The following is a 17,237-nucleotide window of genomic DNA, read 5'->3' on the forward strand; positions in this document are numbered from 1 at the left end:
CGAAATTTACCTGACAGATAGACTTCTGCTGCCGCAGAGTGAAGAAGTTACGTCAAGAAACCCTACAAAAAAATCGTCGAAATCAGGCACAAAATAAATACGGGCACGCAAACTTTCGTCTTCATGCATTTCCTATGCGCTATACAGGTTCAGGTTGTGCCTTTCCCCTTTAAATCGGGGCAGGTCTCCTCAATGGATCCACTGGCACTAAAAAATAATAAAACAACAATAAAATAGGGCACTGGTCAGTTTTGGTATGGTGGTCGTCGATGGGCTTGACGCAGGAGGCTTCTTGTCTGTTTCTCCCAGTTGGTGAGGTGGCGCTTCGTTCCTTCGATGATGTTGCCGATGTCGCTCTCGTCTGTTCTGTTTGTGGGAGTGTTGAGTCCAAGTGCGGTGGCGACCTCTTCGCACTCTGGGCGGGTGTTTCTGGTGGTTGCGCATCGAAACATGACGTGCTCTAGATCTTCTCGTTCCTCACCGCATAGGATGCATTTTTGGTCGTTCTGGGGTCCGAACAGCTCTGCCAGCCGTTTACGTGTCAGGAGGGCGTCAGTCCTTGCTTGAAATATCAGACCGCTTTGGTGGTCGCCGCTGTGGTAGGCTGAGGGCGGTGGTTCTTCCTTGTGTTGAAGGTATAATTTCATGCTGTGTTTTTTGCTTGTTCGTTGTCTCCAGTAGTCCTTTTCGATTTGGCTCATTTCCTTGTGTATCGTCTTGTTCCATTCTGTTGCGTTTTTTGCTTTGTGTCGGCTTGTTCCCTTACTGTATTTGGAGTCGATATGTCCCATTCGTTTTGTCCATTCCGTTTTCACGCCTTTGTACCCAATATGGTGGAATATTTTCTTTGCTATTCTGTTTGTAGGCAGATGAATAAGTCTTCCCAGATATCGTGTTTTGGACCTTGCCTCTCGGTACTCGAAAGTAGACCAGCCGATCTCTCCGTCTATTGCTGCATTCGCTGTGGCCAGGTTTCCGCCCAATATCCACTTCCCTATTTCTCTCTGTTGACGTTCCAATGCTGCCATAGTTGCAGAGTCGTAGCATAGGGCCTCGTTTGCGTATGTTGCCCGTGGAACTGCTACGGTTTTCCAAAGAATTCTCCCTACGACGTATGTATTGTAGGAGTGCCGGGCCAAGTGCCATGTGTGGCCTTTCTTTTTGTTTGCAGCGGTGATCAAATTCTTTTTGTGGCTTTCCAGGTAGTCTGTGTTGTTTTCGAGGAGTACGCCGAGGTATTTGTATTGGTCAGTTTTAGCGATCTCGAAATTTTGTATTGAGAAGGTCAGTTCGCTTGTGTTGTCAGTGTTGCCCTTCCCGATCTTCATCCACTTTGTTTTTTCCCTACTAAATTTCATCCCTTTCAATGTCGCTTCTTCTGTGCATATATTCAGCAGGTCCTGGAGGTCATTCGGCGATTTTGCAAGGAGCAGGACGTCATCCGCGAAAGCGATGACAGGGATGCTTGTTGTCTCTTGGTTGCCTCTTGTGTCCACTGTTGTTATCTCTATTCCTCTGTTGCTGGCTTCTAATTTTTCGAGTAGCTCGTTCAGGAAAAAATTGAACAGGGTGGGTGAGAGTGGGCATCCTTGTTTCAGACCGATCGGTTGGCTGATTTCCTTCGATTTGAAGTCTTCTAGGTGGTATGTGGTGGTGCAGTCCGTGTACATGTTTCGCACCAGTTTGAGCACCTCCGTGGGTAGGCCCATTTTTTGTAGTGTCGCCCATAATGTGCGGTGTGGAACCGCGTCATATGCCTTCTCCAAGTCTAGGAAAGCTAGGTACATGTCCTCTCCTGTCTTTAGCGTCAGTTCGATGAGTTGGGTGATTATGAATAAATTGTCGCTTCCTCGTCTGTCTTTCCTGAACCCATTTTGGCTTTCGTTTAGTGCGTCGTGTTGCTTTGTAGAGTGATTGGGCGATACGAGTTGCCTTGCCCTTTGTATAGGAGCTTGACTGTGGTGCGCTTCCATTCTTCGGGAATTACTTGCGTCTCTAGGATGGTGTTAAAGATTTCTCGCCCTCGATTGTGGTTCTAAGGCCTTCAGAAATTCATTTGGGATCCTGTCGGGGCCTTTCCCTTTGCTAGTTTCTTTATATGTCTCGTTAGTTCCACATCTGTTATTGGGTAGAGTATCTCGACCTGTCCCGTTTGGGGTTGGCCGGGTGGCTGTTGGTCATTTCCTTGATTGCTCAGGCTTGTTCTTCTCAGGAGATCTTTCTGCTGCTGCTCATAGAAGTTAGTCATGAACTTTTCGATCTCGCTTCTTGATCTGAGCGTTTCTCGTCTCTCCGGGTTATAAAGTTCGATCTTTGTTATTGCCTGCTCCTCCTGGTGTGTCATATTTTCTATGTATTTCCAGAATTTCTTCCCATTTTTTCTCCCTGCTGTCATTATATCCTCCTCTATATTGGCGTGGTATTGTCGTACTTTTGTGGCTATTAGTTGCTTAGTTCGACTCTGTTGGTCTTCGTAGGCTTGTTTTTCCACTTGGCTGTCTGCATTTTTCTTTGCTGCTCGTCGCCATATTTTGCATAGCCTTTTCTTGTCGGCTATCGCGTCCGCTACCTCCTCATCGAACCATGGCTTCTGACTGTTTCTGGGTTGGCCTCCCTCCTGTTTTCGCTAGTGTTTGTGTTGCTGCAGCTTCCATTTGATATATGAAGTTCCCGTAGTTTGGACTCTCTGCTTCCTTTACTTTTTCTTCGAAATTTGTCCTATTCGTTCCTTGTCTTCCATCTTGGTTCCCGTTTGCGGCCGTGGTGGTTCCGCTGGGCCGTTCTGTTGCTCATCGTAGTTGTTATTTTGATCCTGTTGTGGTCGCTCCCACAACTCCATTCCTGGTCCTCGTCAATGTGGACTTCTTGGATAGTGAAGGGGGCTCGCATAGCGCATAATCTATGCTGGACTGTTGAGCTCCTCTAGTCCAGGTAACGCGTCCCGTGCACTTGTTGTGTAAATTTAGGATGTCTAAGTCGTGTCTTTTGGCTATTTTCCGCAGGTGTTCCGACCTGTTTTCCTTGCCGTCTAATTCGGTGATGTGACAGTTGAAGTCTCCCACCACCATCAGTGGGGCGTCCGGTCTTGCTTGTGTAATTTCTGTCATGTCTTCAGGGATGCACTGGGTTATGTTTTGGTTCCACTCGGGCTTCTCCCCTGCTGTTGCCATGTACACTATCCCAACATTAACAACGTATTGTTGGAATACTTTGAATTCTGCCCACATGTGTTCCTTGCATTTTCTTTGTGATATCAGCTCTACGCTTTCTTTGCGGTACATGAAACCAACTCCTCCTCCTTTCTTCTCTGATTTTTCCCTATTTGTTCCGATCCAGCCCCACTTCTGTTCGAACAAAGGCTTTTCCTGGTTTCGTAGGTGTGTCTCCGACACCGCGTATATGTGGATGTCTTCCATTCCAATTCTATCCACTTCACTCTGTTCCCTCCTTGTAGGTTTAGCGTAGCGATTTTTAAGTATTTTGTGCTACTGCGGTGCCGGTTTCTTTTCCTGTGTCGTGTCAGTACCGGCTTGTGTACTGTCCTCGTTGACGGCAACCATGGAGGTCGTTGCCATCTGGCTGTCCGTCGAGGGGGCTCTGGCATCCAGTTGTGGAAATACTCGTTGGGTGGGACAGAGTAGGGTTTGCTGGGCTCTTGGTTCCTTCTCAATGCATATCTTTGTTCCTCAAAAAAATGTCGACCTTTTCGGCAATTTGGTGGGCGACAACTTCACTGCCGTCGGGTGAAAAGTGGATATCCACGATACCTGATGCTGGTGTTCTTCTAAGCCTATGGTAGCTGTTTAGGAAGTGCATGCGAGGATTTTGTTGGCATGCTGCCTGGATGTCCCTGTTCACCGTCCTTATCCTGTTTTGGGTTTCTGGACCTCTCTCTCTTGTCTACGGTATGGAACAGATTCCCATTGTGTGGTTCGGGTGATTGAAGAGCCAGTCTGTCGCTTTACTGAGCAGGTTTGTTGAGATTTCTTTTGGTTCTGTCTCGTTTAGCGTGTCGTTTAGACCTGCCATCAATATCACGAGCCTCTCTTCTTGTTCACGGTGAGTGTCCTTTTCCAGTTCTTGGAATATGTCTTCCAATGTGGCCCCGGGAAGCGCGGTTATGGTTACCCGCCTGTCATTCGCTATCTTCCTTAAGAGCGGTCTTTTTACGCGGTTTAGGTTTGAATCGCCGATGACTGTTATCTTCTTAAACGCGTGGGGGGTTGTCCCGGTGTCGTCACATCCGCACTGCAACGGTGGCGAGTGCCCTCATTGGCCCGCATGTTGAAATCACGTGGTTTAGCAGACGACAGAACTCGAAGACGGGCGACCGCGACGCGCGTGATCCAAGTATCTCCGCTCTCTCTCTCTCTTTCCCCTCCACTCCCTTGTTCCTCCTGCCCTCCTCCCCCTTCCCATCTATTTTCCCTCCCCTCTATTCTGCCTGAGGCCTTGTGCCCACCCTGTTCTCAAAGGGGCTAGGCAACACGGAACCTGAACCGGAACCTAAAACCGCTAGATTCCTAGCAATCATGTTCGGGTGGCAACGGTCACGTGATTCAGCTCGGTCGCCGGCCTAGCAATTTCCGAGCGCTCGGCCGTGTTGCTACGAAATGACCACCCGAATTCGCTAAAAGTCTCGCAAAACCGAAACTTTAGAGAGGATCACGTGGTGGACAGGACGTAATGGCGATTTTGACCCGAGCGACCGCTAGGGGGCAGCTACGCCAGTCTGGAGGGAAGTGCCGCTCCTGGTGTTTCCTTCCTCCACGAATACTATCCCAGCGTGAAAGAGATGTAGACGCCTGAAACTCAACTCAAACTCGTGTCCTGATCGGCGATGATGGAATAGAAGCGTAAGATGTGCTGGAGAGCTCCTGGGTCCAGGAGTAAAGATCCACCAGGACAATCACATGAACGACATCCTAAAGAAGCATTTGGTCTCTTGGATCAATCTCCATTCTCGGTAACGAACCATACGTGTTTCAACGAGACTCGGCGCTAGCTTACAAAGCAACGATGGTGCATGGCTGGTGCAGAAGAAGTCTCACTGATTTCATCTCGGCACAGGAGTGATCCCCCATACACTCCTCATCCCAATCACTCTGTCTGCGGAGTAGTAATAAGCAAGGACATGTGGTACTCCTGACTGCAGACTCCTTCGAGTCTCATTTGACGAAGGCGTGGGACAAAATGGATGACTAATACCTGCCACACGCTGTCAACTCCTTCCTGCGTCGTCATCTGCGAGTGCATCCCTAACAGAGGCGATACAGTTCAACGGGTTTACATTTATTTCGAGTAAATGTATTACTTTGAGCTGAAAATATTAGAAAAGACGAATTATACAACTGAGGAGTCATTATTGAGTAGAATCCGGATACAGCTTTACCACATGACACACGCAAGGCCAATCACAGACCTGAGGATAATCCAATAACGTCAAGTAGCAGGGGGGTATAGTTGTAGTGTCCAGTCACTCCCTCGCATAAAAAAGCGTTCCCCGAGACTGGGGACACCACTGTAACGATAGAAAGTCTGAGAGCCCCATCGGAAGCTGTGTCATTGCACCCTTTCTCAAAAAACCCGTTCTCCTCGGAAGGCGGGACTAGTTGTAACTGCCGTAACGAACGTTTCTCAACTGTACCTGAAGCGTCAGTCACGAGAACATTTATTCATTAATAAAGCTAACGCTGCCTCATGTAAAAAACATCACAACCACATTTAATCTCTCATACAACACAGAACTGCCTCACAGTGATCTCTCCATAGATGTCATTCCACAGGCACTGGGTTTCCTTTGGGTTGAACTTCCGACATGCATCACCACCCAATCCAGCTTCAATCCACCTTTTTTTTAAACTCACTGAGTCTGTTCATGTGTGCGAGTTTCAAAACATCGAACAGAAACAAAATGTAGTGTGATACAGATTGCGTCTGTACAGGATTGCCTCTCTGTTCATTAGGGTGTACTTGTACAAGTGTTCGGGTAGAGGACAACGACACTGGACAGACAAGAGACACTGAGACGGCTCCTTTCCTGCATAAATGCATGGTTTCTATCCCAAGTGCCTCATGGCTACTTTTCAAGCTTTAGGTTCATGCTCTCGCTGAACAAGCTGACGCTCTGCTAACAGCGTGTTCTCTAGGTAGCGTGTGTTTGTACTGTGGCTGAATCGAGCAGGACAGAGGTTGCATTTCTGTGGCTTCACGCCTATGAATGTCCGCTTATAAGGCTGCAGGTTCTTGGTCTGCCTCGTGTTCGCAAAACAGAGAATGCTCCTGTACGACTTCTCGCTCCACGCCGTGGCTTAGTTCTGCGGGACAGAGGTCCCACTATTATGGCTGCTCCCCCATGTGTGTCCGCTTGTGATGCTCTAGGTGCCTGCTCTGGCTGAACTACGCAGGGCAGACATTGCACTTGTATGGTTTCTCTCAGGTGTGAGTCCGCTTGTGGTCCCGTAGGTACTCGCTCCGGCTGAACTTTGCAGGACAGGCATCGCACTTGTATGGCTTCTCACCGGTGTGTGTTCTCTTATGGCGCTGCAGGTCACTGCTCCGGCTGAACTTTGCAGGGCAGGCATCACACTTGTATGGCTTCTCGCCCGTGTGCGTCCTCTTGTGACGCTGCATGTTCGTGCTCTGGATGAACTCTGCAGGACAGAGATCACACTTGTATGGCTTCTCGCCCGTGTGTGTCTTTTTATGACGCTGCAGGTGTGAGCGCTGGATGAACTCTGCAGGACAGACATAGCACTTGTATGGCTTCTTGCCCATGTGTTTATTCTTGTGATGCTGCAGGTGCGTGCTCTGGATGAACTCTGCAGAACAGAGGTCACAATTGTATGACTTCTCGCCAGTGTGTGTCCTCTTGTGGTCCCGTAGGTGCCCGCCCTGGCTGAACTTTGCAGGACAGACGTCGCACTTGTATGGCTTCTCACCGGTGTGTGTCCTCTTATGGCGCTGCAGGTCACTGCTCCGGCTGAACTTTGCAGGGCAGACATCACACTTGTATGGCTTCTCCCCCTTGTGTGTCCACTTGTGAAGCCGTAGATGCGCATTCCGGTTGACCTCTGCAGGACAGAGATCGCACCTGTATGTTTTCTCATGAGTACGCTTCCACACGTGGTTCTCGTGACTGATAGACTGTGAGAATGCAGAGGGACATACGTCGCACCCAAAGCCCTCCTCTCCCATCTGAACATTTGATGGAGGAGTAGCAGGACACTCAAACTCACTGTGACAGTGTGCAAACATATGATGTTGCAGTCTGGCTTTGGACGTGCATGCAAGCCCACATGACTTGCTCTTTTCTGTAGGTCGTTCCTTGGGCGGATCTTCCATAGTGACTACTGCAAAGTTGTTTAATAGCTCTTCAACCGTTGCTGTGCCGATCTTGAACTGCGCATTTGAGAAAATGCAACCTGGAGATACTTGGTCACAAGCGCATCTGGGCTTGTCCTTGATATGGAGTGTACCGGTGCTTTCTCTTGCTCCTGAAATTTCAAAAATCGAACATTCAGAGGGCGAACCAGTCCAACCGCATCTCTAGTTCAAAATTTTTGAAAATCCAGATGGCACCACGTTCGCTGTGCCTTTTCACGCTGTCCTCGTCAGACTCCGCAAATCATCCCCATTGTGCAAGATTGAAGTTGCAAGTTTAAAGTGGCTCGCCCCCCTCTCGTATTTGCTGAAAGGTCAAGTGCCTTCAAGGTCAAGGTCCTTCAACCAGATGCCCTGAGACCCATTCAGGACAGTCATTCCCTTCTGTTTTTCTTTTCGTGTATAAGTATTTTTTTAAATGTGTTACCAATTCTTAATTCACTTCCTGGACTTTGTGAAGCATAGCGTAAGTGGAAAGGGTTGCTTTGTTTCTTGTGATCCGCTATCACCACCGCTTCGTTTCTTTATCGCAACCAGGGGTCAGTGGGGAGATTTTGAATGATTAGAGGAGATCTGGGAGATCGGAAGGCCTTTACGATAATGGCTCCAAAAATATGATAAGCCAAGCACCCGATTCCTTTATAGTGATTGGATTCACGTTACTGGTCTCGAACATCACAACTTAGGGCGTGGTTCTTGTAAGGGGTGTCCGACGCGCAAGGATCAATAATGGGTGCTTCTTTGTGGTTACGTACTAGTGCAACGGAGGAACATTGCGTGTGAGCAACACATAGCAGAAGGCCTGTGTGAGCTTTTCGATCTGCTGATGTTTTCTCTTGTTCGCTCTTTCATTGATGTCATGGCAGCGTTAACAGAATTGTACCAGCACGCTTATTTGTGTGACATAGGAGTACGCAGGCCTTCTGCTATCTAGGAGATGCTGGTGCGAGCGGCGTACAGATGTTCGCAGATGCACCGGGGACAGCACAAAGGAATGGGGCACGGGGGTTTGATGTGGGCACTGGGATGATTTCAGGGAGAAGTGCTAGAGAAGTGCTAGAGAAGTGCTAGAAGTGAGAACTAGAGTTCCAACCACCAGGGTTTTTTCGTGACACATTCAGCGGAGGGGGGGAAGCGAATCGGCTCAGAAACAATAAGGAACAGAAAGATGTAAGTCACTGAAAAGGTTAGCCAGCTGTAGGAGTCGAACCCACATCTTCTGGATTACCGGTCCAGGGCTCTACCAATAGACCTCTACCTGTTTGTAAACAAATGACGTCATAATGTTCGACAGCGCCACGAGTTTGGTAGAGTTGAACTACGTTCAAAACTAGTGGCGAACAAGGTCGCGCCTGAAAGCCACGGTCTTGAGGGGATTACGATGGTCTCTGAAAGGGACGCGACTTTCGGTCCTACTTTCTTTCAGCGAACAATTGCTCATTCGTGGAACCCAGCTTTCCCCTTCCGATCTGTTTTGGTTTCGGTCTGTCTACCAACGTCATGATGACGTTTGTCGGGTAGAGGTCTATTGAGCTAAGCTAACACACCTCCCCAGCGACTTCCAAGGGCACGTCATCTGAAGGGAAAAATCAACCACTCTCTCTCATTCATCCTCCTTTCACTCTTACATTTTTCCTCACTCATACACACAATCATACGACGGGATCGACGCAAGCGACAACTGTTGAACATAAGAGAACCGATGTTCCGAGGCTGGAACAACATAGAAAGGACAAATACATACAATGCCTCAAATTGCCTAAGAAATTAACGATGGAGAGAAGGTCCTATTTATTAAAATAAGCGGCAAGTCATCTATAAATCACGCATTCAAAACCCTCGGAAAAGACCGGTAACACTGAAATGGGGCGGTAATTAGATGGACAGTTTCTGTCACTGCTTTTGTAAATCACAATAACCTTGGATACTTGCATGCTCTTGCCACTACGTAAACAGGTGGCTGGCTACTCCCATCGTTTTTAGTGCCGGAATTTCTGGACCCTATTTATCCTATTACCCTATTATCACTCTCAATTGGACAAGAATCCAGTATCGTCAAATTTGTAGAGCAGTAGTTGTCCTAGTTGTAGTTCTAGCAGTTTCAGTGTCCAAGTCAACCCTCTCGGCACAAAAAAAGAAAACGTTCTGGTCACCGTTTTTTCTCTCATACCACACACGATTGTCTCTCCATGATTTCTCCTGAGATGTCATTCACAAATTGTTACACACTGTAACGCATTGTACAATAGCTGCTCATCAAATAAAACGTGACTGTCAGGATTGCTCTTACAAGTTGTCGGGTCTTGTAGAAATATTTTTCTTTTGTGTCTTTGGGTTGATTTATTTGTTCATGTTATCAGTTGAAGAGATGTAATGCATAAAAGAAGCATTCATGATCATAATAAAGAGGAATAAAGAAAAAAATGAATAAAAGGCAAAGGAATAAAGAGGCAAACAGGAAACAATGCAATGCATGTTGTTCATGGAAGTAACCCTTGGTTAGCAGTTGAAAGTCACTGTATGGATGTCCCATCATGGTCTGTTTGTTTCTTTGCACTGTTCTTTTTTTCTAAGTTTCACATTTGTCACCACCCAACCATCCGCCGGAAGCTGCCGTTTACGCAATGGTCCAGGGAAAATGGCGGGCGCCCAAACCACGTGATCTCGAGGAGCCACTCACAGCGTCCCCGAGCTGCAGCGTGGGAAAAAAGCTGGGGCCCAGTGCGCATGTGCAGACCGACCTCCTTTCCCAACCTCCTTCCCCTTCTCTCCTCGGGTTTTTAGTCTCTCCTCTCGTCCCCCCTCCCCCCCCCCAGCCTCGTTCGTTTGTCTTCGGCGCTTGCTGTCTTGCCGTAGAGCAACGATCATGCTGTCCCGAAGCAGACAATCAAAAAGCGATGGTGCATCACAAATCAACTTTATTTGTCCTCGGGAACTGCCTCGAAAAAGCTACAGTACATATTTTTTTACGTCTTGTAACAGGCTTCAGTGGAGCTTTAGGTGCTTCCACATCGAAGGGCAGTTCAAAAGCCTTTCTTTTCGGTTTTTTTTCAGTTTCTTTTCAGTTCAAAAGCCAAAAAAACTTTGTGTTCCTGCTCTACATGAACTCTGCAGTACAGAGGTTGCATCTGTATGGCTTCACAACCATGTAGGTCTTCTTGTTACACTGCAGGTTTGTGCTGTGCCTCAGGTCTGCAGAACAGAGAATGCTCTTCTATGGCTTCTCACCTCAGGGTGTCTGCTTGTGATATTCTGCACGACAGAGACTGCACATGTTTCACACCACAAGCTGGTGTTGTGGATGAACACTGCAGGACAGAGGTTGCAATTTTATGGCTGCTCACCCGTGTGTGTTCGCTTGTGACGCGACAAGGTTGCACTCTGTCTAAAGCCTGCAGGGCAGAGATCGCACTTGTATGGCTTGTCGCCCATATGTGTCCGCATATGCTGCTTTAGGTACCAGCCCCTGCTGAACTTCGCAGGGCATCGCACTCGTATGGCTTCTCACCCGTGTGTGTCCGCTTGTGCTGCTGTAGGTGCCCAATCAGGCTGAACTCTGCATGGCAGACATCGCACTTGTATGGCTTCTCGCCCGCGTGTGTGCACTTGTGTCGCTGTAGGTGCCCAGACATCGCACTCGTATGGCTTCTCACCCGTGTGTGTCCGCTTGTGCTGCTGTAGGTGCCCAATCAGGCTGAACTCTGCATGGCAGACATCGCACTTGTATGGCTTCTCGCCCGTGTGTGTGCACTTGTGACGCTGCAGGTTCCCGCGCTGGCTGAACACTGCAGGGCAGACATCGCACTCGTATGGCTTCTCACCCGTGTGTGTCCACTTGTGCTGCTGTAAGTGCCCAATCAGGCTGAACTCTGCATGGCAGACATCGCACTTGTATGGCTTCTCGCCCGTGTGTGTGCACTTGTGACGCTGCAGGTTCCCGCGCTGGCTGAACACTGCAGGGCAGACATCGCACTCGTATGGCTTCTCACCCGTGTGTGTCCACTTGTGCTGCTGTAAGTGCCCAATCAGGCTGAACTCTGCATGGCAGACATCGCACTTGTATGGCTTCTCGCCCGCGTGTGTGCACTTGTGTCGCTGTAGGTGCCCAGACATCGCACTCGTATGGCTTCTCACCCGTGTGTGTCCGCTTGTGCTGCTGTAGGTGCCCAATCAGGCTGAACTCTGCATGGCAGACATCGCACTTGTATGGCTTCTCGCCCGTGTGTGTGCACTTGTGACGCTGCAGGTTCCCGCGCTGGCTGAACACTGCAGGGCAGACATCGCACTCGTATGGCTTCTCACCCGTGTGTGTCCACTTGTGCTGCTGTAAGTGCCCAATCAGGCTGAACTCTGCATGGCAGACATCGCACTTGTATGGCTTCTCGCCCGCGTGTGTGCACTTGTGTCGCTGTAGGTGCCCAGACATCGCACTCGTATGGCTTCTCACCCGTGTGTGTCCGCTTGTGCTGCTGTAGGTGCCCAATCAGGCTGAACTCTGCATGGCAGACATCGCACTTGTATGGCTTCTCTCCCGTGTGTGTGCACTTGTGACGCTGTAGGTTCCCGGGCTGGCTGAACTCAGCAGGGCAGACATTGCACTTGTATGGCTTATCGCCTGTGTGTGCCCGCTTGTGCTGCTCCAGGTGAGCATTCCGGGTGAAGTCCACAGGGCAGACATCGCACGTGTATGGCTTCTTGGATGAATATGTCCTCGTGTGCTGCTGTAGATTCCGGCTCATGCTTAACTCTGAAGCCACGTGGTTCTTGTCATCTGCAGACCACGAGAATGCAGAGGAACAGGTGTTGCACCCAGAACCCATCCCTCCCATTTGAACATCCGATGGAGGAGTAGTGGAACACTTTTCAGACTCGTTGTGACAGTGTGCAAACATGTGGCATTCTAGGCTGGCTTTCGACATGCATGCAAGTGCCCGTGGCTTGCTCTGGTCTCTATGTTGCCCAGCGTGTCGATCGTTCGTAGTGACTAATGCAGTGCTGTCGAGCTGCAGTTCAACTGTTGTTGTGCTGATTTTGAACTGTGCATATGAAGAAGTGTAACCTGAGTATTCTTGTACACAAGTGCGTCTGGACTTGTCCTTAATGTGGAGCATATCAGTGCTGTCTCTTGCACCTGAAATTTCACAAATCGGACATTACGAGGGCATACCAGACGAGGAGCATATCTGACTCCGGACTTTTGAAAAACTAGGTGGCGCCACATTCACAAAGCACCGTCACGCCGTTTGCGTTCCAACTCCACAAATAATCCCCATTGTGCATGATTGAGGCCACAAGCTCAAAGCAGCTCGCACCATACTCCGGCATTTGCCAAGAAGTGAAGAGTAGGACTTTCAGAGGGAACCACTTGAGCTTAATTCGAGACAGTCGGAGCGTTTTGTTTTTCTTTTTCCGTATGAGAATTTTTGTTTCATTGTCATATAATTAGGTTATGCTTAAATATGCACGGCTTATCTCCGCCATCATGTGACTGTGAACGTGCAGGAAGGGCTTCCGAGACATTATGCTAATTTGACACAGCTGAGTCATTCCAGCCAACGATGTACTAGCTCAGCCCTTTAGAGCAGACTGAAAAAAAAAGAAGAAGAAATTGTTCATATTTCGTTACTGGCATGCACGCGGAACGTAAGCTCTCTTTTTCACCATACTAACATGGCTTCGGCTCATTTGCATATCAAAATTCGAGGACGCTTATTCTTACGCACATGCGTGTTTCAGGATATGTTAGACTTTAAGTATGGCTTGCAACTAGGATGGTCCACTCAACCTGCCCTGCCGCTTGTGCCCGAAATCCCGATTAAAAAGTTAACCCCTCGAACGTTTTGAAGAATACCTAATTTTGTTCACTAAATTGATATTTTTTTTCTTTGCAGTACGTGGCATTCCATAGAGGCTGGCGCAAATATTTCTGTTCTATGTAAAGAGATGGCGGAGATGTTACATTCTGCAGAAAGGTGACAGAGAGAATACAAAAATGTAGGAAGCTCAAAGTATTCGGTAAATTCATCAACACCCGAAATATAGAAATGCTTCGCGAATGCCCCGAGAATGAATGGAGACCAACGAAGAGCAGACGGCGGGACATTCTTTGTTGACATAACACCAGTGATGGCTGCTTGCTAAACCAGCCACACTGTCATCGTCCTGCTTGCCCGAAGAACTCAGACGCTCCAAATCACCGCTTTCATCTCTGCTTCCCGGACACATATCGCTGGTGTCAATGCCCGCGTCCTCACAAATCTCGTGGTAACTGTTTTTGTGACAAACGCAATGCATGAGAGGTTTAAAAACTGTTTAAAAACCTGAGCTGCCAGCTCACGTTTTTATCTTCAAACGGCGACACGAAGCTCACTCCGAGACATACAGTGCTGCCCCCTACACCCTTGCAGAACCAGACCGTCGTGTGGACGAGTCACAATTTTCCAAAGCAATCAAACGAAGGCTGTTTTCCTGAAGACAAGTGACGCTCGCACAAAGCAGTTAGGGGGTCGAACTTCGAGAACGAGTCAGGGACGTTCGACCATCACCAGTCAGGACTCAGGTAGAGAGACATCACCTCCTCTACAGGCACGAATAATCTCGGGCTCCTACGAGAATGTTAACCGACCAAAAATGTGCTCTGTCCTTAAAGGAAGACTTCGGAAGGATTAAAAAAAATTAGGTGAGCATCATACCGAACACTGACCGCTCCCTTAATACTGAATACAACATTCGCATTCATTTTGTGCGAGTAGTTAATTCGTAAATGATGAAAATACCAAACCAAAACCAACATGCAAATCACACAGCGTTCCGCCTGGAGGAAGATACTGTGACGTTACCCGGCATTGTCGTCTGCTATGAAGCTCACATTCTTCCATACAGGATGACGTCGGCAGTGTTGCTTTCAGCGTCCTTTTGCTTCACAGAGGCGAAGCGCTCACTTCGTAATAATTAGTTGGAATAAAGCGTGCGCACTTTAGGAACGCAATATTTCGTACGTACGTTCCTGACACCGCAAGGGTTACTGCTGTGTCACAATCGTTGTGGTAAATTTTGTTGCAGAGTCCCACTTTAAGCTCTTACCACGCCACCCGAGTTGTACCCATTTGTTGTGCCCTTCGAGAAGATAGACGGACCCTTCCACTTCGACGCTTCCAACACCAGGCAAAGAAAATGCAGCCACGCCACCTACACGTCACGAGGACGTGCAGGACGAGCAACACTTTTTCACGTTTTTTGGTGCCCCCAATGTTCGAGAAAATTAAACCTTAACGGGGGCTTATATCCCACATACGCAGCACTACATTTTATTTTTACTTATGGAGTACTACAAACCCTAAAAGGGTCCAAGTAGGAGGGGTCGCAGAAATTCCAAAATAATTTACAACGAGGCACATATATCGCATCATGTAACCGCGTTAGGCCTTTCACAAATGCCGTGACAGAGAATTCCATTCTTCGACGGTTCGAGGAAAGAACGAGTGTTGAAAGCAGTCAGTCCTCCACCGGAACGCTTTGAGTGTGCTCTGATGGCTTTGCCGTGTTGATCTGGGTACATGCGGAGTGATGTAGTCCTGATGATGAATTCGAAATTGACCACCGAGAAACTGAAAAAAGGAACTGGAGCCGATGGGTCTTTCTATGCTCTTCCAGCGGTATTAAGCCACTCCGTGCGTAAAGAGGAGTAATTGAGGTGTGACGACAGAACGTAACGCTCTGCTTTGAATGGATTCAATAAGTCGGATATATTCGCAATGGTGTAAAGGTCCTAAACATTATCACTATGTCCCAAAATAGGATGGACTAATGTACTGAATGCTGTTAACTTAGTACGAGTTGTGCATTCACGAAGATGACGTTTTAGAAACCATAATTTCTTGTTAGCCTTCTTCGTTATGTATTGGATGTGCGTATTGCAGCGCAAGTCTGATGTAAGAAAAACGCCCAGATATTTGTATTCGGAGACCCTTGAGAGATTCATTGAGTTAATACAATAATTGAACGTGAGCAGCCGGAAGCCGGGCAGCCGAGAGAATGAATCTCCGCGCGACACCCACACTTCGTCACGTATCACTATCCCCCCCGTGGAGGTATTGATCATCCTGATCAATGATTGGGACTGTGGTATGGCTTCATGCGCGACACGTGTACGACGTCTTCTTTTGAAGCCCTGTGAGTTCGGCGTTGCGCGCTGTCAGCCATGCGGACGACATAGTTTACGGGCGAAGATTGGCGAAGCACTTCGTATGGGCCAAAGTACCGTCGCATGAGTTTCTCGGAAAGCCCAACCTTACGGTCCGGTTTCCACACCCAGACGAGGTCGGGGGTTTCTGGACACCATCGGACTTGGATCGTTATTGTGAAGGGGCTCGTTATTTTATTCCCCACATTCCCACCAGCAATGGGGTAGAATATCGCCTCTGGCGATGAAACTCCCCATTCTCCAAGGTCAAAAATAAGGTTGTTGTTGAACGTGAGCGGTTTCCTTTCGCGAGTGACACTCATGACCACACGCTTGTTTATGTTAAAGTAGCACACAAGGCATTTTTAACACCCTGTTGTCTTCCTATAAAACTGTTAAGTTGGCCAGTAAGATGCACCATGCGAAGTAATTCACACCACAAAGTCATAATTATCGCAGTAACTGATTTCACGTTCTTGATCTTGGTTTTTCATTTGCAGCCCTCTGGTGAAAACTTTCCACAACACCCCCTAAGTTTCAAATTAAAAGGAAACACTGGCCCAGGATGTCTCGTTGAAAGATATTCACATAAATACCAATGATATATCATCTGTCTCTTCGTTTGTCGATGTTGTTTTCTTAGTGGGGCCGCTGTCATCGCTGCCATCTTGCCAAGCCGGAAGCGGCAGTGAGAATAGCGAGAAAGAGAGGGTGAAAGGAAGCCAACCCTCCTTCAAGTGTGTGTAATCACGTTTCCAAATGGTGGACAAGTGTGTGCGTTGTTGATCACTGTCACCGAGACTCGCTTTGTCCGCACCTGAGGGCGATCACAATAGCTGCCAAATCACGATTGCGCGCGATGTGGATCCTGCATCAGTGCGTTTTGGGTATCACACTTGATTCCTTCGGTCACAAGCATGGTTACCTTTCGCAGTTAGAAACACAACATATGCGGTGCAATTCCACACAAATTGCCATAACGCGAAGTTGGATAAAGGACCTCCGTGTCTGCAGAGCCAACTCTGCCAATTTTCCACACAACAAAGCATCTGCTTAAGTTTACCCAATTTGATTACGATACTGACTGGTACACAAAATCTGATGGCTGTATACAAGAGTTGACGTCCAAAACAAGCTTTTTGCAAAATCGCCAGTTCGGATCACGTCAACGAAGAACGGCACAGGTAAGACACTGTCAACGAAAAAGTAGAACGTGCGCGCCTTCGTTATGAGTGCAAAAGCATTTTACCCGGCTCTAAAGCTGGACTTGAGCCCAAAGCTTTTTCCCCCAGTACATGATACCTTACATTTCATGTAAGGCTCTCCATCCCACGCATCCTTTGAGACTGACGACTTCGTCCAGTACTCGTCATCCAATGCCATAGACGTCATCATTCTCACTATCGGAACCGCATCATCCAGAAGGACGCACCTCAACCGCGGACAATCCGTTGACGCGCGTTTCGGTGGCGATGCGCAACTGTCTGCCAACTCAAGTTCTGGAAGTCCTCCGAGTACGTGCAACTTCAGGTCGATCAGCAATATTTTCCTCAGTAAAACACACCCGGGAACGAGACACTGTTGTAGCACAGAGCGAACAAGAAAAAAAAAACGAAACAAAAAGCTTAAGGGGGATAGAACAATGTGGAGAGGGAACATCTTCCTCTACTTC

The 17,237-nt window shown here is 48.2% G+C and overlaps 1 protein-coding gene across 1 annotated transcript; it reads right to left on the reverse strand.

The window, feature by feature from the left end:
• Positions 1 to 6,435: 6,435 nt before the first annotated feature.
• On the reverse strand, positions 6,436 to 16,957 carry LOC135375842 (zinc finger protein 431-like). The gene is made up of 6 exons (XM_064608485.1): positions 16,873 to 16,957; positions 11,754 to 12,514; positions 11,518 to 11,707; positions 11,037 to 11,420; positions 10,844 to 10,939; positions 6,436 to 7,496 (listed from the first exon to the last, which is right to left on the reverse strand). The coding sequence occupies exons 1-6, from the start codon at positions 16,955 to 16,957 to the stop codon at positions 6,436 to 6,438; spliced, it is 2,577 nt and encodes an 858-aa protein (XP_064464555.1).
• Between the last annotated feature and the right edge of the window lie 280 nt (positions 16,958 to 17,237).

The sequence above is a fragment of the Ornithodoros turicata genome, unplaced genomic scaffold (genome assembly GCF_037126465.1).
Source record: "Ornithodoros turicata isolate Travis unplaced genomic scaffold, ASM3712646v1 ctg00000947.1, whole genome shotgun sequence".
NCBI classification, from domain to species: domain Eukaryota; kingdom Metazoa; phylum Arthropoda; class Arachnida; order Ixodida; family Argasidae; genus Ornithodoros; species Ornithodoros turicata.